General features: G+C 42.8%; 1 protein-coding gene across 2 annotated transcripts in view; it reads left to right on the top strand.

Moving 5' to 3' along the window:
- The first annotated feature begins 216 nt into the window (after positions 1–216).
- The window catches only part of LDAH (lipid droplet associated hydrolase), a 68,426-nt gene continuing 46,909 nt past the window's right edge, over positions 217–21,733 (top strand). For both annotated transcript variants that reach the window (XM_084900013.1, XM_084900014.1), the window contains exons 1-4: positions 217–300; positions 6,236–6,391; positions 13,806–13,949; positions 19,618–19,787. In XM_084900013.1, the coding sequence (XP_084756139.1) occupies positions 6,238–6,391; positions 13,806–13,949; positions 19,618–19,787 (468 nt within the window). In that variant the 5' untranslated portion in view covers positions 217–300; positions 6,236–6,237. The remainder of the gene's footprint in view (positions 301–6,235; positions 6,392–13,805; positions 13,950–19,617; positions 19,788–21,733) is intronic.

The following is a 21,733-nucleotide window of genomic DNA, read 5'->3' as shown; positions in this document are numbered from 1 at the left end:
AAAGGGGAGAAAGGGGAGAAAGGGGAGAAAGGGGAGAAAGGGGAGAAAGGGGAGAAAGGGGAGAAAGGGGAAGAAAGGGAGAAGAAATGGAAGAAAGAGTAAGTTCCAACACAGCAGCAACCTCCCTGGGTCTCCCACAACCCCCGCCCGCCCAGCCAGGCGCGAGCACGCGCATGCGCCCTGCAGGCTCCGCCCCCGGGCGCTGAGTGCGCCGCGGGGCGTGACGTCAGAGGCCGGGACTTCCGCCTGTGACGCCTTCCCGGACCGTCCGGCGGAGCCCGCCGCCTCGCCGGCGCACAGGTGAGGGGGGCCTGCCGCGCTGGGGCGCCTTGGCCCGGGGACGCCGGCCGGCGCTCCTTCCCTTCGCCCGGCTCCGCGCAGAGCCCCGCCGCCGGCGCTGCGCCCCGATGTCCGGCTGCTGGCCCCGCAGGCGCTCCCCCGATCGCGGCCCCTGCCATCCGTGTTCCGTCCTGACCCAGCCCCTCCATGCACGTGGGGGTCTCTGGGGAGCAGCGCCCGGAGGCTGGGCACTGCCCGGGCTGGCGTGACTAAGAGTGGAGTTCGTTCCCAGGGACGCCTCTGGCGAGCCCGGTGCCCGCCGCCCGCCGGCCCCGCGGGGCTGCCTTCCCGCACGTGCCGGCAGCGGAGTCCTCGGGCGGCTGGGTTCTGGGGAGGATCCGTCTCCCCGGCCCCCATCGCTCCTACATGTTTCCCCAGGTCCCTTTGGGGATGGACCCCCGGGCCCTCCCGCCCCTGTGCGCGGCGCCGCAGGAGCTGCTTTAATCCTCTCCTGGCGCCCGAGTCCGCACGGGGCTCGCCCCCTGGAACAGCGCAGCAGCTGGGAACACGCGGGGCGTTCTGTTGCCTGGCCTCCCTAGGGTGCGTCTTGGTGTTTTGCTGGAGTCGTCTGTGCCTCGGTCTTTCTCATCTGTGAATTGGGGGTGCATTCGTACCCACCGGATAAGGTTTCATCAGCAGATAATTCATCTAGTATGTTTACAGCAGTGGTTTAGTAAGCATTCAAAGAAGGAGCCCCCCCCCACACACACACACACACACATGCACACACTTCACAGCTCTGTTGTTTTCTGCAGCAGGCGTTTAGCGCTCACATTGCTTTTCATTTATCCTTAACATCTTAATTGTAAACTCTCACTCTGGGTTCTTATTTTTCTACGAAAGACAGGATGCAGCCATGGCCGCCGATGTGGCTCGGTTGGCTGAGCAGGACTCCCTCCTGTGCACTGAAAGGTTGACGGTTTGATTCCCAGTCAGGGCACATGCTGGGTTGTGGGTTGATTCCCTCCTAGGGGGCAGGGTTATGAAGGAGGCAGCCAATTCATGTTTTGTTCTCTCTCTCTCTCTCTCTCTCTCTCTCTCTCTCTCTCTCTCTCTCTCTCTCCCTCAAAAAAAAAAATCAGTTTTAAAATCTTAAATATAAAAAAAAGACAGATGCAGATTGGGACGCGTTATTCCTTGATCCACAGGCTTAGAAGAAGCAAAGGAGTTATGGGGGAAAAAATGTTTTCCCCTTTTTCAGGTAAAGATAATTCATTGTGAGTGTAGTATGTGCTTTAGTTGTGATCTTTCCTCAGCAGGGGTAATGGATTTTACATTCATCATGTAAGCTTGTTCTTCTGACCCAGCTGGACAAGTTGGAGAAGAATTTTGCTGGAGGCTAGTCCATTGTCATTGAACTGGCAAAGTTAGACCAAATGTCAACGTTGTGAAATTACTAGTCTCACAGCCCCTTATTAAGCAGGAACAAGAGGCTGCTCCACAGAATCTTGATGTGAGACGCATCATACCCATCCCCACTCTACAATATTACGCGATTTCTCAGATGCTGCAGTATTGCATACATTTCACAGGAGTATGTGAATTCCTAGAGTAGGAGTCAGAAGATGGTTGAATTGATTGGGCCATTTTAAAGCCTTATGACCACAGACAAATAATATATAATTTTTAACCTTCAATTTCTTACTCCATTGATTGCACTGCCTATTTGGAGGAGCTCCTGCTGTATGAGGATGATGAAGATGAGAAGGATGAGAACGTGCCTCCCAAATGAAAAAACTACAGAAAAAGAAGGTGGTTTTGTTGCAGGCAGTGAGGTTATCATCATGTCGGGATATAGCAAATGATCACTTCCTTTGGCATTCTGGAGAAAAATGGGAGAGAGGTTCTGTTTATGCATCTGTTTTATGTGTTGACTTCAGTTATATGTTTTGAGGCATGTAGGCCTATGGTCAAATTCCCACTTTTTCCTCTTTCAATCTACTTATGCAAATTGCAATAAATAAATGTGTTACTGGGGCTTTTTAAACGTTTGAAATTGTTATGCTGCACAGGAAAATGCAAAATATATATATATATATATATATATATATATATATATATATATATATCTACAAGGAGGTCCCCTTGTCTAATTCAACTAACCTCCCTCAAAGAACATGAGCTCATTCAGACACCTGGGATCAAATTCTGGTTCCACCACATTCCAGTTTACCAGTGTGTGCCGTAGGCAGTGTCTTTCAATCAAATTTTTCCTCCCATGGTTTGTTGGGTAGAGATCATAGTACCCATCTCATAGGACTGTTGTCAGGGTTAAATGAAACAATATTTGTGTGTTTAGCACAGTGCCTATATGATAGGAAGTACTCTCAAAAATGTGAGTTCTTAACTGTTGCCTCAGTACTCTTGCTCTTTTTAGACATTTATATATTTTTAAATTTTTTCATTACCAGTTCCTCCCTTTCTTAAAACATCCCCTCTGGGTTACATGACTTAATATATCTTAGTTCGTGCTCATTTCTAATTGTTTCTTTTCATTCTTTTGCTGGCTTCTCTTTTCCTTGTCTATGGGAATTCCTCCAAAATACAGCAGGAGCTGTTCGAGAAGCTTTTAAGTTCGGTGATTGGAGGAATGATTTTACTCTATGGAAACAGGAAAGTCAGGCTGTAGGGTTGGTAGGGTTGATTTTTGAAGCAAGATGATTTTGATTTCGTTATTCAAATCTATATTTGAAATAACTTCACTTTCAAATGTTTTTGTTCATTTGTACAGCCTCATTGTTCTCATTGGCTGGCTTTATAATAAATAAATATTATACATTTGAATCTCTAAAATGTACACTGATCAAAGTCTGTTTTTCAGTTTTATATATTGTCTAGGTTTGTATAAGATATAACTGGAAATATTATTTTACTAAGTAACATTAGAAACCCATTAATATAAGCATACGAAACCAATATCTAGGCATGTAAGGCTTGCGTAAGTTGTAGAAATTGTTTCCACACTTGGTTTTTATCCAGCCTCAGTCTTGCTGCTTATCACAACTGGCTGCAGGTGGGGCCATCAGCCTTTATTAGCATGTAGTTAGAGCCTGTCCTTTGTTCATCTGACACTGGTTTGCAGCACTGAATTACCTGGGATTCTGGGTAAGGAATCATCTGAATTCTCATACTCTGTTTTCATTTGCTTTTTTCATTTGGCTGTGAGGCATTCAGAAGCATAAGAGTGAAGTAAAATAAGATACTTAATAAATAAATACATTAACTCCATGTTTCTCAGCTCTGTATTTAATCAAGGTGTTTTAGGGTGTAGTTGCTTTTAGTTTGTTTTCTGATTTTTATAGACTGTATTTAAATATCATATCTACTTGATTTCTCATTAATCTTGTAGCTAATCAAACTCCTGAGATGTCTTGGGCTTGAAGTGAAACGTTTGTGAGTTGCAGGTGGTTAATAACCTTGATTCTCTCCAGGGGCAAGCATTAAGTTCGGTCAGTGCCTTTTCTGTCAATTTTCTAGTTTAATACTGTGTATAAGAGCTAAATCTATACTGGTTCTAACTTTATAAATTTCGTAGGACCTTCATAATTATACTGTGTTTTGTGACAGTTTTAGAGTTTGGGCTACAGTGACATTTATTAGTGAAGTGAAAATCAGTCCATAAGAAAAGGTGAGTTGATACTTTTAGTCAGTCACTGTATTTTGAATGGAGAGGAGTCCCCACTTTCTAAGTGAGAATTTTTTTCTAAGTAGTGTTATTTGAGAAAACCCATTTTGAACTTTTGGTTACACTTGGAGGTTGAAACATCAGTGGATTCCTAAGCCCACTAAAATGACAGTAAAAGTAATAAAGGCATAAATGAAGAAAATGGAAGAAGCCACAAAACATCAGACTAGAAAAGTGAGAATTTAGGAATGTTAGAAAGCAGATGGATAAATTATAACCAATAATTTATCTGTGATGGAAGGACCACAGTCCTAAACCTTGGGCACAGGTGAGTGGAGGCAGTCGGGGGTACAGAGAGCTTGGGGGCGCGCTGCTGTGGAAACTGCCACCATGGGCATTCCTCGCAGCCGCCTAGAGGGCCGCTGGGCCAGGCCCAGGCAGCTGCGGGGGACAAAGGTCAGCTGGGCAGTGCCTCTTAGAAGGCCAGCTGGGCAGTGCCTCCAGCAGGTGACTGGGGGCTGAGGAGAGGGTATAGGGAGCAGCCACCTGGTCTGGGCACAAGCCCACTCCTTGGACTTGGCCTTCTTTGCTTCTGCCTGATGTAGCAGGTGGCCAGATGCTGGAGAAAGCTGTACCCTATTGGCGCCACTAGAGCAGGTTTCCTTAACCTTGGTCCTGTTGACCTTTGGGGCTAGATAATTCTTTGTGGGGGGCCGTGCGCGGGCTGTCCTGTGCATTGCAGGGTGTTTAGCAGCATCCCTGGCCTCTCCCCACTAGATGCCAGGAGTACACCCCCCCCTCGTTATGACAATGCAAGCTATTTCCAGATATCGCCCTATGCCTTGTGGGGGCCGCAGTAGTCTCCGATTGGAAACCACTGCGCTAGCGAGCCTCCCCAGCCTGAGAAGCAGAAGGGGAGAGGGGGGAGCAAGCGCTCCACCAGCCTGCTGGGAGGGGCATTGAAACCAGAAAAGAGAAGCCCTTCCTCCGTCCTGTCTCTCTGACAAAGCTTACCATGACGTCGGCTGGCAGAGGAGACATATCTAAAAGGCCCAGATCCATTTTTCCGGAGAAGGCAGTGAAGGGTGAATTTGGAGCTGAGGTAATAAATTGATAACTGGCGCCAGGAGGGGAAGCATTCCAGGAGCAGCAGCTGAGCAATAAAAGGTTAGCATAGTTATAGGAACAGAGAAGCATGAGGACAAACTAGAGTGCAAGGTCTGTGAAAAGTGGTCAGAGGAGAAAGAGCCCTAAGGGGCTGGGAATCTGGACCCTGGAAAAGTTGGAATGAATGGAGGATAGCTGAGGAGGAGGATAGAAAGACCGCTGAACGCCTGAGACATGGTCCCGTTGATGGCGCGGGGAGGGCAGAGCAGAGGCGGAGGAGTGCTGTAAATCACTGGGCCTGCGTTTTTCCGCCTGCCTGGAGGATTCAGGAAATCGTTCATGGTGTTGTCTCATCCTGTTGTTTTCCACCTACCCATTTTATAATTTAATAATGTGGTGCTTGAAAAATGTATGCAAATATGCGTACAGAATGTGGGGTGAGAGGATTAATAGAGGAAAATAGATCATCAAGGTCACTGACCCTCTTTACAATTCTACCTGGGAGGGTCAAAGGGCAAGCCACAACTCCCGTGGTTTCTCACCGGTGAAGGCAGGGCTGTCTCACTGGTAAAGCTCAGAGTTCTAAGACCGTGGTAGGCAAACTGCGGCTCTTTGACCCCTTGAGTGTGGCTCTTCCACAAAATACCATAGCCTGGGCGATATTTTGAAGAAGTGGTGTTAGAAGAAGTTTAAGTTTAAAAAAATTGGCTCTCAAAAGAAATTTCAATCGTTGTACTGTTGATATGTGGCTCTGTGGACTAATGAGTTTGCCGAGCACAGCTCTAAGAGAATGTCAGCAGAGGGAAAGTGGCAGCTGCCCATGGATATTGTCCATGAGGTCCGAAAGGTTGGCGACTGCTGGTTTGGACTGGAGAGGAGAATTGTACGAAAGGCTAATCTGATTTTGATCCACACTCCTCTGTAGTATTATTTCATCAAGGACTTGTCTCCCTGCTTCTTTCTAGTCTTGTGGTGGTTGCTTCATTCGTATATTTATGCAATCCTATAATCCATAGTAGCTGAATAGTCATCTATCTCCCATATGTCCTCGTGGCATTCCTTCTAGGTATGTTGAAATTTGCTGTTTTTATTCTTGAATATTGTCTTTGGCTTCAGGTTTTACATTTCAGTGACTCTTGCTATTGTTTTTCTTCCCTTGTTTAGAAATGAACTCAGAAATCAAGGAAGAAGTTCCTGTGCATGAGGAATTCACTTTATGTGGTGGAGTTGAAACCCAGGTTCTAAAATGTGGGCCCTGGACTGACCTCTTTAATGATCAAAGTGCCGGCAGGCCCAAGCTGCTCATTTTCATTATTCCTGGTAAGTTTGAAAACCTGGATGAGGAGACTGTATAGATACTTATAACTACTTCTGATTGCAGAGAGAATTTGGCATATATGAAAAGGCTTATGGAAGGATATAAAATCACTCAAATCATTGATAACAACCACCCTTAGTAGTTGGGTGGCTGAGCTTTTTTTTCCTTCTACACAGTTTTTATATAACTTATATTGTTTATTATATAGTTATCACAGTTGTAAGTATACATACACCTAATTTTGGAATGTTTTCACATTTTACAATTTTTAGAATAATTAGAACTTTGTCAAGTATTTTTCTCAAAGTTTTCTAACTTTTTTGTCTCGTTTCAAGATGATTATGAGTTTAGTATAGAATGTTTAATCCTGGGATTTGGCAAATGTAAGGGATGGATACTACTTGATTGTAGGTATTCAAGGCACTTTTTGATTGTAAGTGAATTGAAAAATAAATAAACAAACATATACATACATATATATGTATTCTTTCTCTCTCTCTCTCTCTCTCCCTCTCTCTCTCTCCCTCTTCCTCTCTCTCTCTCTCTCTCTCTCTCTCTCTCTCTCTCTCTCTCTCTCTCTCTCGGCCCAGGGTATGAATTCGTGCACATTGAAAGGAAATCTATTAGAATAAATATTTTACTATTGCTATTCGCCCTTTCTCTATAATAGAAGTGTCAACCAAATTCACGATCAACAATGACAGATGGAAACACATGTGTGCGATGGGCACCAGCAAGAGCTTTATATATATATAGATAAACTTGCTTAATTAGACCTGCTTTCTGATTTAGCTAAATGTTTTCCAGCCCAGTGAAGCACCCCAACTTCTTTTTCAGGTAATTGTTAGCAACACAGCAGTAAATATCAACACGAAACACATTATTATTGTAGATCACATAGGGAGAACAAAGGGTAAAATATTTAACTGTAGCAGTGTTTGACTATATTCTGTGCAGTTAGAAAACCTGAAGTCATTTTCAAATTTCACCATTTCTTCTTTTCAGTCGGGTCAAGTTTCTAAACTTTCTAAATCTCCATTTTCTGGCTAATGAAAAAAAAAAGATAGGATTCTACTGAGTCTCCTATCTAGCTACTCCAGGACTTTTGTGAGGATCAAATGAGATGAGGCAGGGAAAACGCTTCACAGACATTTGGTTAAAGTGAAATGTTTGCACCTGGCTATAAAGTAAGTCATGTTCCTGGGCTGAAGAAACTTCAAGCAGGCTAGTTGCTAAGGAGAGGAAGCCGGGCATTGTTACCCAGTGCCTGCAGCCACCATTTCCGGGCTGTGGGCTGCATTTCACACTATGGGGTCTTGGCAGCATTGGCTGCGATTTGGTGAGCTGTCGCTCCAGGGTGGTGGTGGGGCCTGTGTCCCACTTGGAGGAAGCTGAGTGTTGCTTTGTGGGTGCCAGGTCTGTGGTGCCGTTTCTTTGTAAATAGCCAATGCACATCACAGCAGCTTCTGCGTTGAGCTTCTGCCCCCTGGTGGTCAGTGTGCATCATAGTGACCAGTCAGATGGTCAGAGGGACACTTAGTATTAGGCTTTTATATATAGATAGATATATCTATCACATCCTTAAAGATTGAAAATGAAACTGTAAATATGTTATAGCTTATGATATTGTATCTGTTGACAAATGAGTTTGCCAACCACCACTCTAACCCAATCGCACTGGACATGCATGCCTGCACATGGTTTTTTGTGGAAGAGCCACACTCAAGGGGCCAAAGAGCCGCATGTGGCTCTTGAGCCGCAGTTTGCCCATTACTGGATTAGAGCATTGTCTCAATATGCCAAAGCTGTGGGTTTGATCTCCGTCACAGCACATACAAGAATCAAGCAATGAATGCATAAATCTGTACAACAAGTCGAGGCTTCTATCTCCTTCTCTCTCTAAAACAAATAAGAGGTGAGGTGATCTGTTGATAATAAGAAAGGCATAGGGTGGGTTGGGGCTTTGAGGAGAGTGGTCAGCGTTGGAAATAGCAGATATGCAGGGTGAAAGAATTATCAACCAAAAACAAGTAGCCAAATAGCATGTGTATGGGTAGTGAGGTCTCAGAGGGAAGATGAAGCTGGTCAAGTAGCATGCTTTGGATATTTAACCACTTCTGGGTAATGAAAAGTTCTAGGCTCGTGCTTCTTAAACTTGGTGTCAAGACCAGCGGCATCATCTGCAAACTGGTTAGCAATGCAGGTTCTTGGCCCCCGTTCCAGATTTTCTGAACCAGAAACTCAGGGTGGAGTAAGCTGTGTTTAACCAGCCTAAAGAGGGAGCTGACATGACTTTCAGAATTAGTATTTCAATTCTGGGACAAAGGTGTTGGCTCGGCCAGTCCACCCAGATTTTGAAATCATCTCGGTCGAGGGCTGGCAAGTGAAACTGCCGGTCAAGGGTCAAGTCTTGCAGGGAATGTGTGAGAATGACTGGAGAGTTGGTAGATGGAAGTAGACTGCTCCAGTCTTGGAGGAGGTCAGGTTGTTATAAGGTGAACTGGTAAGTGGAACAGACAGCTCACTACTTCCCACTCAGAGGTTTTCGTCACTCGCTCATTTGTACTAGGTTCTAGGAACACGGTGTTGCAGAAGTCTTTGCTCTCAGCGAGGTGTAGGAGGTGTTAGAGAACAGTGGAGGAAGAGAGTCCCGCATAGGGAGGAGCCAGGGTTAGGATCTGGAGAAAGGGAAGCTGCCTCATTATTTTATAGTGCTTTGGCATTGTCAGGTCAGAGTTAGTGTCCTGGTGTTCTTTTATGTTTGCCCTTCCATTCTCACTGCTGCCCTAGGCCCCTATCCTTGGTGTTCATGGGAGCTATAGGCTGGTGCTGCTCAGTAGTTTGTGGGATTCAGAATTGTTTTGGGAGGGTTTGAGAGGCTAGTCTCTTTATACTTTGGGGAAATTTCAGATGACAGTATTTCAAGGTTTGTTAAACCATTATAGACATCATGTTTAATCCATTTCTGAATAGACCGGCATAACATTTCATTTTAAATTACTTTGCTTTTGCAGCTAGCAAAATTAATTCATCACTTTTAAATTAGCAACGTTAATGAGGAGTGAATCCGCATTGAAGAACTTCTCATTTGGTTTCATCTTTCCCAGTGAACCTTTGTTGCAGATTTTCTGTTAAGTAGTGCTATCCTTAGACTTTAAGACGTAAAATGAGCAAAGGAAGGCAATGTGAGAACCCACTGTAGGATGTGTTGGATCGTTATAAATCTCAGGTGGGGATAATAGAGCCACGTGACACGTCTTGGGTCGGGAGTGCACTGATTAGAGATGGAGCAGAAGGCTTCTGAGGACAAGCCCAGAATTTTGTCCATGTGACAACCTTCCGTAGAGATGCTACGCCGCATTGACGGGGTACATGGAAGCTAGGCCCCTGCAGGACTAACTGGAAGGCATTAAGTGTATATGCCATGTTGAGGAGTTACAAGGTTACTGCGAGGGTCACCACAGCTCTCCTAGACATTGCTCAGAGCTGGCTAGCTTTTGATTGTGTGTATGTTCACACATGTGTTTATAACACATTTTGATACCCTTTGATAAAATGTCTTACTTGCATTACTGTATTGGAATGTTTTCAAACATCCCTACACCTGGAGTTTTATATATATATATATATATATATATATATATATATATATATATATATATATACATACAGACATACATCTGATGGTTTTGGTTGCATAAACAAGATCCTTTTAATTTGCTTTGTGGTTTCCTAGCCAGGAAGTTTAGTTCATGGTTCATAAAGTGTAACATAAGCCATAATGTTTAAGTGATGAAGTATGCAGTGACGTTTAAACCGTTTGCCTTACATTGTCCACCTCTGTTATAAGTTGGATCGTCATGTTACCGGCATTGTATACTCTATGTTTCGTTAAGAGCCAAGCTCTTTATTTGTTTAGGGCCTTTGCACCTGTTCTTCTCCCATCCTGGTAGGCTTTTCTCTCAAATCCTTACAGGATCGATTTCCATCTTTCAGGTCTTAGCTAAATGCCACCTTCTCTGTCATTTTTCTCAGGCCTCCCTAATCAATTCCCTTCTCTATCACATGATCCTATTTCTTTTTCTTAAATATATTTTTATTGATTTCAAAGAAAAAAAAGAGAGATATAAACATTAAGATGAGAGAGAATCATTGATCAGCTACCCACTGGGGATGGAGCATGCAACCTGGACATGTGCCCTTTCTGGGAATTTATCATGACCTCTTGGTTCTTAAGTCGATGCTCAACCACTGAGCCACACCAGCTAGGCAATCCTAGTTCTTTCATAGGAGTGAGTTATCACACTCTTATCTTATTTACTTACTTAAGTATATATTCTACGAAAATATGAATTACAAAGAGGCCCTTCTGTATCTTGTGCCTAACACAGTGACTTCCACATAGTAAGTGGTCAATAAATCATTGGTAACTAAAACAATATTGTTTTATAGCAGCTCTATTATTTAGTGCTCATAGTTTTATATGTCCGTCCTGTCATGGTAACTATTGTATCTAAATTATGTAGTTGCTATGTTTGTATTCTCCTTAATTGTAGATCAGTTTTAACATGCCAACAGTTTAAACTTACAGAATATTACAAGTCTAATTTATTCAATCAAAGTTTTTAAAAGTATAATAATTATAGTAATAGTAGCTGCCATTTATTTAGCAACTACTGTGTGCCTGGTATTGTGCAAGTGGCTGTCCATTTATTATTCCTAATGATAATGCCAACTACTTTGTAGAGCTACTGTAAGATTAAGTAAAACAGGGTATGTAAAAGATCCTAAACCAGGTAATTTATGTTCTTTTTTAAATTCAGTATTAATATTTTCTCATGTTCTTTCAGTATCAAATATTTATTGATCATATATAATCTGTGTGACTTGGGCAAGTTACTTAACCTCTCTGTACTTCGGTTTATCTGTAAAATGAAAAAAATAGTAGTACCTCATGTGAGGACAATGAGTTAATATAGTATGTAAAGTACTGACTGTCGTATAGTAAGTCATAGCATTTTAAAATGTTAAATATTTTCTGGCCATATGAAGAAAACTATAGAACTTTGCTGAGAAACATAAGACATTTGAATATGAAACATAACACATTCTGAGGTTATATACAGTAAAGTAAAAATATATCAAATCTTTCTAAATTCATGTGTAAATGAGATGAAATTTCAGTGTGAATTCCAAAGAGCTATTTTAAAATTGAAACTCATGAAAATAATTCCAAAGGTTAGGAGACCAGCCTAGAAAATTTAGGAAAAAAAATAAAGAGAAGGGATTTGCTGTACCTTCAAAACACAATGCAATAATTGAGACAGTCTGGTGCTGGCAGAGGAGAAAAGGAAAAAAATAAGTGGAATTTATTTGGAATCAGAATTAGCAAGCTAGTGTAAGAATTCAGAATTGGATCAGAAGACATTTCAAATCAATGCAGAAAGAATGGATTATATAATAAATGGACTTGGGACACTTGGCTAATCACTTGGAAAGAAGTTGGATTGCTACTTTGTACTTTATACTAAAAAAATATCCCACACTCACTGAAGATTTAAATATAAAACATGGCCCTAGCTGATTTGGCTCAGGGGATAGAGCATCAGCTAGGGCCATGTTTTACATGAAGGGTCCCTGGTTTGATTCCAGTCAAGGTCACATGCCTGAGCTGTGGGTTCAGTCCCCAGTAGGGGGCTTGCAAGGGGTAGCTGATCGATGATTCTCATCATTGATGTTTCTCTCTCTCTCTCTCTCTCTCTCTCTCTCTCTCTCTCTCTCTCTCTCTCTTTCTCTCTCTCTCTCCCTCTCCCTTCCTCTCTGAAATAAATAAAAATATATTGAAAAATAATAGTAAAACATGAAACAGTGTCACCCCTATCCACCATACTGGAAGAGCCCCCCTCCTGATACACCCTCCTCTCTCTAGCTGCACGGTGGCCAGTCAGCTGAGCAAAGAGCATATTATTGCCCCTAAGGAGGTTTTCACCTATTGAGCAAAGGTGGTACCAACACCATCACAAAAAGGAATTTGGAACCAGACTGTGACAGAAACAAAACAGCAGTATGGATGATAAGGCCATGATACATTACCATCATGGCTAGACTGTGATGAAAAGTATGAATAGCTAACATTTGTCCAGTACTTTATGTATTGAGCAGTGTGTAAGTGCTTCACGAACTACATTAATTCACTTAGTTCTCACATGAGATAGTATGGTTATTATCCTCATTTTATGGACAAGGAAACCAAGGCCCAGCGAGGTTTAATAACTTGCCAAAGGTCAGACACTTAGTAAGTGGCACAGCCAGGATTCCAGCCCAGGAGCCTGGGCCCTAATCCGCTTTGCTGCATTACCTATCTAGGAAACTAAAAGATGCAGACAGTGAAGAAATCAGTGCAGCAAAGCCATGTCATGTGAGTGCCAAGAGGAGAAAGAAGAGATTAATTGATTGGAGAAATAGATATTGATGGAAATGGGCTAGTACCTTTCAGGACAGAAGAATGATGATCCCAAGGTGAAAACCCCATTTTACTGTCTTTTCTCCCTAAAGATGTGTCCGATTGACTCTTTTTAAAAGACCATTTATCTGTTCTTTCTCTGTAGCAAACCCACATACCTCTGTACATACACAAGAAAAATCCACTTGTATTATTTGATGGTCTTTTCCCCAAAAGATCAAACTATACATCTGTTTACAATATAAATACTTGTGATAAATAACAAGAAAACACTTAGTAGCCTCCTTCAAGTTCTCTTTGTGAATAATTCTTGTCACCAACTTGTTTTCATGCAGTTGTCAACTGCAAAGTCAAATTTTGAAGGGGCTCACAGGCAGCGTTAATAATTTAGACCCCGCGATGGCAGGGGAAGCCACGGAAAGGTGGTTAAGTAGGGAACTGCTATGGTTTGACCTGAAAGTTGATGATAACTCTCTGGGCAGTCTGAAGAGTGGACTTAAAGGGGACAAGATAGAAGACCCATTTAGAAGGCTGTCCAAGAAACCCAACTGAAAGTGCTAATAAGAACAGAGAGAAATGGACAAAGTTGAAATGTATTTTGGAAGCCAAGTTGATAGGACTTAGTGGTGAACTGGATGTGAAAAACAAGGAGAAACTAAGAATGACTCCCGGTGTTAGGACTTGAGTATTTGGGTTAGGATTGACGGTTTCATTTATGAAGTTGAGGCATGGGGAGGAAGAATTGATGTGAAACAGTTGGAGAACAAAGCAGGGGCAGAATTTGTCTTAAGTGATTATTCCCAGACTTGAAGTATGAAGGATATTAAAACTGACATGTATGTGTAAATGTTACCGGGTTTGTTGGAGAGAAAAAATCCTTTTCCATTCTGCACATCATCTTAAGTTGAGTGTTACCGCTTTGGTTAATCTAAGGCCTGTGCTTCTTTTCTCAGGTAACCCGGGATTTTCTACCTTCTATGTGCCCTTTGCAAAGGCTTTATACTCTTCAGTAAACAGACGCTTCCCAGTTTGGATCATCAGTCATGCTGGGCATGTTCTGGCCCCCAAAGACAAGAAGATTCTTGCAGCTTCGGGCGGTATGTCTCTATCATCATGTACTTTCCTTTACAGTGAGAGAGAGCCCACTAAGATTAAGAGTTACACCCGTGGAGACCTCTGCCTGTGGCATTGGGCCCAGGATGCTGCATTTTGGTAATTTTGGGATTTTTAGAGTGATCTTCATTGTTCTACAGGTAATTTTCTGTAAAAATCTGGGCAGATTAAACAATTTGTCTAGGATTCCTCTATTTACCAACTAGTAGCCATATATTGGCTGAGCATGCACTGCATTTCCAGAATGGTACTAAGAGGAATGGTGGAGAAAAATTGCTGTAAACCATACACCATGCTCCTCAGCATTGGTCCTTACTCTAAAGAAGCTCTGACTGGCACTTAGAGAGAATAAGTGATAAACAGGCCTGCTGATCGCCTGGGGACTTAGTTCTTAAACAGAGGAGAGACCGCGCCTGGGTTTCAAGAGACTTGGTGGAATAGGGACCTCATGGGTGGGGTGGCCTAGCTCTTCATCTACCCTTTGCTAGTGCTGTGACGTTCAGCTGGCTGTATGTTTATTCAAGATGAGTGTCTCTAGAAGTGGAGGCCTCTTTAATCAAAGCCTCAATGCCGGGCTCTCACCTGCTCTATGTGAAATGATGGATATATCAGTCAACTGAATTGTGGTAATCATTTCACCATGTATATGCTTATTAAGTCATCACACGGTGCACCTTTAAAAATAATCACATGTATAACCTAAATATGTATGATTGGTATTTTTCAATCATACTTCAGGAAAGCTGGGAAAAGAGGAAAATAGTTGGAGTAAGTGGACACTGGGTACCTGGGTGTTAATTATACTACTCTTTGTATTTTTGTGTATGTTGGAAAGTTTCCACTGTTGAAAAAAATAATTTTCAATTAATAAAAAGGAATTCTGGAATCTTAGACCTAAAAGTGTCTCCATCAAATCCCACCTTGAACCCTTATTTTTCAAGGACGGAAAGACCCAGCAGAACTAAGTGGGCTGCTAGCGAGTAGCAGGACCTCAGCAGGAAGCCAGCACTTCAGTACTCAGTTCAGCGAGTGCTGCTGGTGGGTCATCCTGATACACCCCAGCGAGTGCTGGGTGCTAATGAGGCCGAGTTGTCAGGCTTAGTGATCTGAGCTGATTTCTAGACTACACCTTCCACAGCAGCAGGTTATACCCTCTTGTCTGTGACCCTCTTCCTGCTGTGACAGGACAAATGGAACTCATGGCAAATGCTTGCATAAACACTCTTCTGTGCGCCTCTTTCATAGTGTATTTTTCTCTCTGTTAACATGTATGTGCCCTTGTATGTCTGTATCCCTCTAGGAATACAGCCTACTTAAGAGATGTTTACACTTTGCTTCAAGACTAGGGTATACTTTGGAAAGAAGGTAGACATTGCTTACCTCGCAGTGGGTAATTCTAAGTTCAGTAGTGACATGAATCTGAATATTTCAGTTACTGCCTTGATTAAAAACATCTATCTCAACAACCTAATATTGAAAGTGAATAAAATGTACAGCAAATACTTGCTCGACTATGAAATATTGTAAAAGATACATTTTTATTGTCTTAAGTTACTTTTTCATATATGCTCAAGGACAGTTTTAGGTTCAAAAAACAAACATTCGAGCAGAACACGAATAGCAACTTGGAAAGCTAAAAATGGATTCTTGAAGGGCAAGCCTAGATCCGGGGCTCTCAGACTTGGGCATGGGACAAAATCCCAGAAGGCGGTTTATTAAAACAGATTACAGCGCACTACCCCTGGAGGGTCTTTTCCGCTGGTGTGGGGGGTGGAACCTGAGAATTTGCATTTCTAACAAATTCCCAGGAGATGTGGATGCTCTGATCCTGGGACCATGTTTTCAGAGCCACCGCCATAGACCTTCCCCAGTAAACGCTGGTTTGGAAAAGCCACCTGGTGCGTGCCTGAATTTCCGGGAAATGCCTTTAATTCGTGTTTTGAATTGATGTCTTGTTATTTGTAACTTCGGTTTGAGTACGCTTATTGCTTAGGCTGCTGGTGTACTATTGAGGTAATGACTTAGTAATTAAAGCTTGGGTCCTTTGCTACCTAATGAGAACAGTGCCATCTAGAGGCATTCGCCCAAAGGGCCACCACAGGGCCAAGGAAGCTGTGGTTTCCAGAGGGGGTGAAAGGGTAACTCATCACATCAAGGGTTTCTGGACAACCTACTGGGTTGTTATGTGTGAAGCCGCAGAGGTCTACAAAGGAGTGGACCTTCATAACTTCAGGTTAGTGACGGTCCATCGTGCTCTGAGTAGCCTGAAAGTTCTGGGTCGGGCAGGTGGAGCTCCGGGCCTCCCTAGTACCCCCACTCACCCTTTCATCTATTGTACATGTTGGAGGTTATGCTTGCGAATGCATGCTAGAGTACATTGCTTTGGACAGTCAGGACAGATCTATTATTCATCATCAAGATGATTATTCTAAAGTACAGGTTTTCTGACGTGCAAACCATGGTGTGAAATATATGTCATCATTGAGAGAAAGGACATAAGCTATAACCACACATCAAGTGTTAAAAGTATGTTTTGCTTCATATTAGCACATGTTAGAATTATGAACAGTTGGAAATAATATTCTCGCTGCACCACATTATCACGCTCATAAATTGAGTATAATTGGGAGAACAGATGTTCACCCATGTCAGAAGGGGGTGACTCAGAAAAAGAGTGTGAAAAGAAAATTTGAGGAATTAGAAGTATAAGCTCTTTCTGGCTTTGATTTACTGTAGAGTCAGCTTCCTTGATGACAGATTCATTACCAACTATTTGAAGTCATTTGTTCAAAAAGTATAACATAAAAGCTGGAAATCATGGTGGTTTAGTTTCAGCTGATAAAACATTATCTGAAAAAGTTACACAGTCTTTCAACTAATGATGAACCCGGGTCGTGCTTATCCAAAGAAACACTAAACCACTCCAGTTCCAGTTCTCAAACCTGAGAGAGAGAGAGGAAGAAAGGGAGAGAGGGAGAGAGAGCCCAGTAGAGCTTTCTCTCTTGCCAGGACTGTGATTATCAGAGAGACTTGGTGAAGTGGAATGACTAGATGAGCCCACGGCAGAGATAATCAAACAATCAAGTCTCAGAGGCTCACAGTCACTAGCAATAAACAAGGAGTTCTCTAAGTAGGAGGGAGGAGTTAACAAGCAAATTGTTCTGAACCTCAGGGAAGACAGAAGGAGGAAACACAGCAGGACTAGGGAGGAGCAATGCCTGCAAGGTCATGTGACCCTGGCCAGATCACTGCCCCTCCAGTCACAATCCTTAGATATCTTATCACTGCCCACACTGTGGGGTCCACACTCCTTGGGAATGTTCAGTGTCCTCCTTGATCCAGTCTCTGCCTTCCTCTCTAACCTTATTTGTTCTGCCTCTCCCTATAACCCCAGGCAGCCGTGGACATCATAGCTGAATCCAAAATCACACCTAGCACTTTTATGCCTTTTGCTTTTATTATTTTCTAAGTCTCTAATATTGTGTTCTCCTTGCAGAATCAATCCATCTCTCACTATCGTTCTCTCTCTTCCCACTACACCCTCATCACTTCCCCCATTGAAATTCCAGATCATTGGTTTTAGTCAAGTTGAAAAGCATAATTTGATTACCTTGTCTTTCACCATGTGTTTGGAGAATAATAATTAAAAACTATTCTATAAGACATATTTGGAGTTTACCAAGTTTTCTGACTAAGATGGCGACTTTGAGTGTAGCGCCTGCCTGCCATCCCCTCTCTGCGCGGCATGCCTTGAAGGCTAGCAGAATCTCACCAATGTTTGGGTACAAGGAGGTTACAGAATACTTAGGGAGCCGGGGACAGTCGAGGCCTAAACGGCGAGAGTGTACTTTCTCATCAGCTTAGAAAACGCCAGGCACAGCTGTGAAAGGAAGACCTTTGCACCGGTGACCTAAGTAGGCGCAAAGAGCTGGAGACAGTGCTCATCCTCTGCCTCCCGTGGTTAGCAGGAACCTGGATAAAGTCCTTCGGCGCTTTTGTATTCCATTGGGAGTAATGAAGAAGTGAATGGTGTGCCGAAACCGGTTTGGCTCAGCACATAGAGCGGTGGTCTGTGGACTGAAAGGTCCCAGGTTCTATTCCGGTCAGGGGCATGTGCCTTGGTTGCAGGCACATCCCCGGTGAGGGGGTGTGCAGGAGGCAGCTGGTCGATGATTCTCTCTCATCGATGTTTCTGGCTATCCCTTTCCCTTCCTCTCTGTGAAAAAAATCAATAAAATATATATATTTTTTTAAAGTGAATGGTGGTTTCCCTATAAAATTAATATAGGATAGCGAGGAAAGACATGTCAGCACATTCTTACTTTAAAACTTTTATTTTAAGCCGAATCTGGTTTGGCTCAATGGATAGAGCATCGGCTTGGGGACTAAAAGGTCCCGGGTTCGATTCCGGTCAAGGGCATGTACCTTGGTTGCGGGCATATCCCCAGTAGGGGGTGTGCAAGAGGCAGCTGATCAGTGACTCTCTCTCATTGATGTTTCTAACTCTCTATCTCTTTCTCTTCCTCTCTGTACAAAATTAATAAAAATATATATATATTTTTAAATTATTTAAAAAAAAATTTTATTTTGAGAAAGTCTTTTAAACTGTAGAGAAGTAGAAACAATTGTATAACAGTCTAAGATTCTGTTATACACTACTCTTCAGATAGTTAACACTGCCCTGATTACATATTTTTGTTAATTAAATACATAATTCTCACCCTGTGCCAGTCACAGAGGATGCAGAGATGAAGAGATGGACCTTGCCTTCAAGGAGCTCACAGCTGAAGAGAGGAAATAAACAGGCACCTGACCAGTTGCGGAAAGAGCTATAGTCAGAGTGGAGTACCGGTCAAACGCAAAGGAAGGCTCATTTCTTTTTCTTGAAGATTAGCTAGATAAAGTTTTAATTAGTCTTAAAGAATCTAGAGGACGATTCATTTGTGAGAGGAAGAGACTGTGATGGTTAAAAGAAACAGCTTACAGCATTTCCACAGTCTGAGTTCTTCAGGCAAACAGATTATTAACAAAAAAACAAAAACAAAAAAATGAAGCATGTCATGGGGTTTCTTCGTTGTTTATTGAGACTATAAATTAGCCTAACCAGTGGTTCTCAGAATGTGACCCTAGGACCAGCAACTTCAACATCTCCTGGAAACTCATACATGCAGATTCCCAGGCTCCAATCCAGACTTATTGGACCAGGGACTCTATGGTGGGGCCCAGCAGTCAACGTTATAACAAATCCTGCAGAGGGTTCTGAGATCCATGGGCTAAACTAATAATAGTATAGGGATATTTGAATATTTATGGAATAGCCATGGAATATTTGAATAGTCTTGGAATATTTGAAAATTCGTGGCCTGTGAGGAGAGAGAGACCTGGGTTTGAGTCTCCCCCTCTTACTCAGTAAGTATGTGTCTGTCATTCTATCACCTGATGTTTGTGAGCTTCTGTAAAAGGAACATACTAATACTTCCTATCCAAGGTTGTTGTTGAGGTAACCTAAGTAGTGTCTAACATGCTAGCTAGCACACTGTAGGCTTTACGTAATTGGTAATTACTGTTACTATTACTTTTATTTAAAAAATATTTTCCCAGTGAATTTATTACTTATTGAATAAAAAAACATGCTTATATTTTTGGTCTTAGATACAAATGTTCAAGAAATTAAGGACATCTATGGACTCCGTGGTCAAGTAGAACATAAGCTAGCTTTCCTGAGAACTCATGTGCCAAAGGAAACCAAGCTGGTGGTCATCGGCCATTCCATAGGCAGCTACATGGCCCTTCAGATTCTGAAGCACGCACCTGAGCTCCCGGTAAGTGTGCCCAGGGGGCGGCTGTCTGCACCAGGTTGTGCATTTGCACAGATGCCCTCAGCTTCCCTTTGTCCTTGTGTCTTTTGTTTAACTGACAAATGGAATAGGTAGAGGATACTTGGCGGCTGCCTTTATCCTTTTTCCCATCTTACTGTGGGCCTGTGGAAGAGTATGTTCATGCATTTTCCATGTTTGGAAAAATAATGCTGAAGGAGGTAGGAATTTTCCAACCGAATGCCTTTTAATCTAGGTTTATCTGGAGTTCTTGAGTTTGCGTGTAACTTGTTGTCTTTTATGAAAGAATACTTAAGAGCAGTCACTAGGTAAGACTTAGACAAGAATCTGTCTTTATTTGGGAGAGTATGCCGAATGCCTCTTTATAAAAGGAAGAAAATTTATCATCATCACTGATAGGAAAACAGCTGTCTTTATTTATTTAGGCCTAAGTATGAATTCTTATCAGTTTTACAGCTTGTCAGGTTTTTTGAGACACTCATTGATTCATTCATTCATTCAGAAATACTTATTAGGTGCCACTATGTGCCAGAGACACTGGAGACACAACAACCTATTGAAAGTGCTCAGGAGAGAGTGAACTACAAGAGACTTCAATTGAAAACATCGTACTGTCACTAACACATACCATTGAAATAACCCATTGAATGGATGCAATTCACAACATAAATTTATTTCTTCATTCAACAAACATCTTCTATAATGATAAAAGCGTAATATGCTAATTAGACTGGACATCCTTCCAGACGAAGCAGGGGCTGCGAGGGAAGCCCAAGTCCCGGGTACCTGCCTGTGGCCAGAGGGAAGCCTGGGTCGGAATGCCTGCTGGCAGCCGCAGGGAAGCCCAGGTGCCTGCTGGCGTCCTGATAGAAGCTCGGGTCCCAAGTGTTGGAGGGACACCTGGGTCGCAGGTGCCAGAGGGAAGCTGGTGCCTGAATATTTATGGAATCCTGGGGAAAGAAGGACTACTCTTGCATGAATTTCATGCAACAGGCCTCTAGTATTAAATACTTGCCATATATCAAGCCTCGTGCTGTGGTTTGAGAACTTCCCAATGAATGAGGCAGTGTTTGAACTAAGAGTCTAAAGTCTGAAGGAGGAGACAGACTAAGCCATGGGGGTGATAACCGCTAAGTAACTGCACGGTGTGTGGGAGCATGAGTGCCGTTGAGCCTGGTCATCAGGAGGCCAGGTAGGAAGTGGTTCCTCCCTTTTGCATGGCTTCTGTTCTCTCCTGTGCCTCCTGACTCCCCTCTATGTCAGGAGGTTACCATCTTTACAAGCCCTGCCACTGAGCGGTTCTGTTTGCACAATTGCCGTGAGCCCTGGCACCACACCGAAGTTCAGATACATCCACAAATGCTTGCTTTGTCATCTCTTGTCAGTGTGACTTTGGACAGTTTATTGAGTCTCTCTGTACCTCTGTTCTTCATCTGTAAAATGGGGGTAATATGTTCTTTAAAGGATTTTTTGAGGAATGGCATAACGAATTAAAAAGGGTGCCTAGAAGTTAAAAGTTTGCTGTAGGTAGTAGTGACTGTTATGGAAATGACTGTGGATTATTACCTCCGTCATTAGGTTCACTGCTGTGTTAGTCATCTACTGCTGTGTACCATCTGCTCCAAAACTTAACCACGTAAAACAGTACATGTTTATTTTCTCAGTTTCTGTGCGTCTAGGACCTGGCCACGATTTAGCTGGGTCCTCTGCTCGAGGGCCTTTCATAAGACTTTAATCAGAAGGTCTCATCTGAAAAATCGAGTTGAGAAGGAGCTGCTTACAAGCTCATTTGCCTGGCTGTTGGCTGGACTCTGTTCCTCGAAGGTTGTTACACTGAGGGTCTTGGTTCATCCCTGAGGGCTGGCTGGATGGCACCGTCAGTTTCTTGTTGCATGGAAAGAGCCAGTGTGGGAGGAGAGCCAGAGAAGGAG

This window comes from Pipistrellus hanaki (genome assembly GCF_964339955.1).
Source record: "Pipistrellus hanaki genome assembly, chromosome: 12".
In the NCBI taxonomy this organism is placed as follows: Eukaryota; Metazoa; Chordata; class Mammalia; order Chiroptera; family Vespertilionidae; genus Pipistrellus; species Pipistrellus hanaki.
Note: the sequence above shows the minus strand (reverse complement) of the source record. Positions and strands in the feature narration are given on the sequence as shown.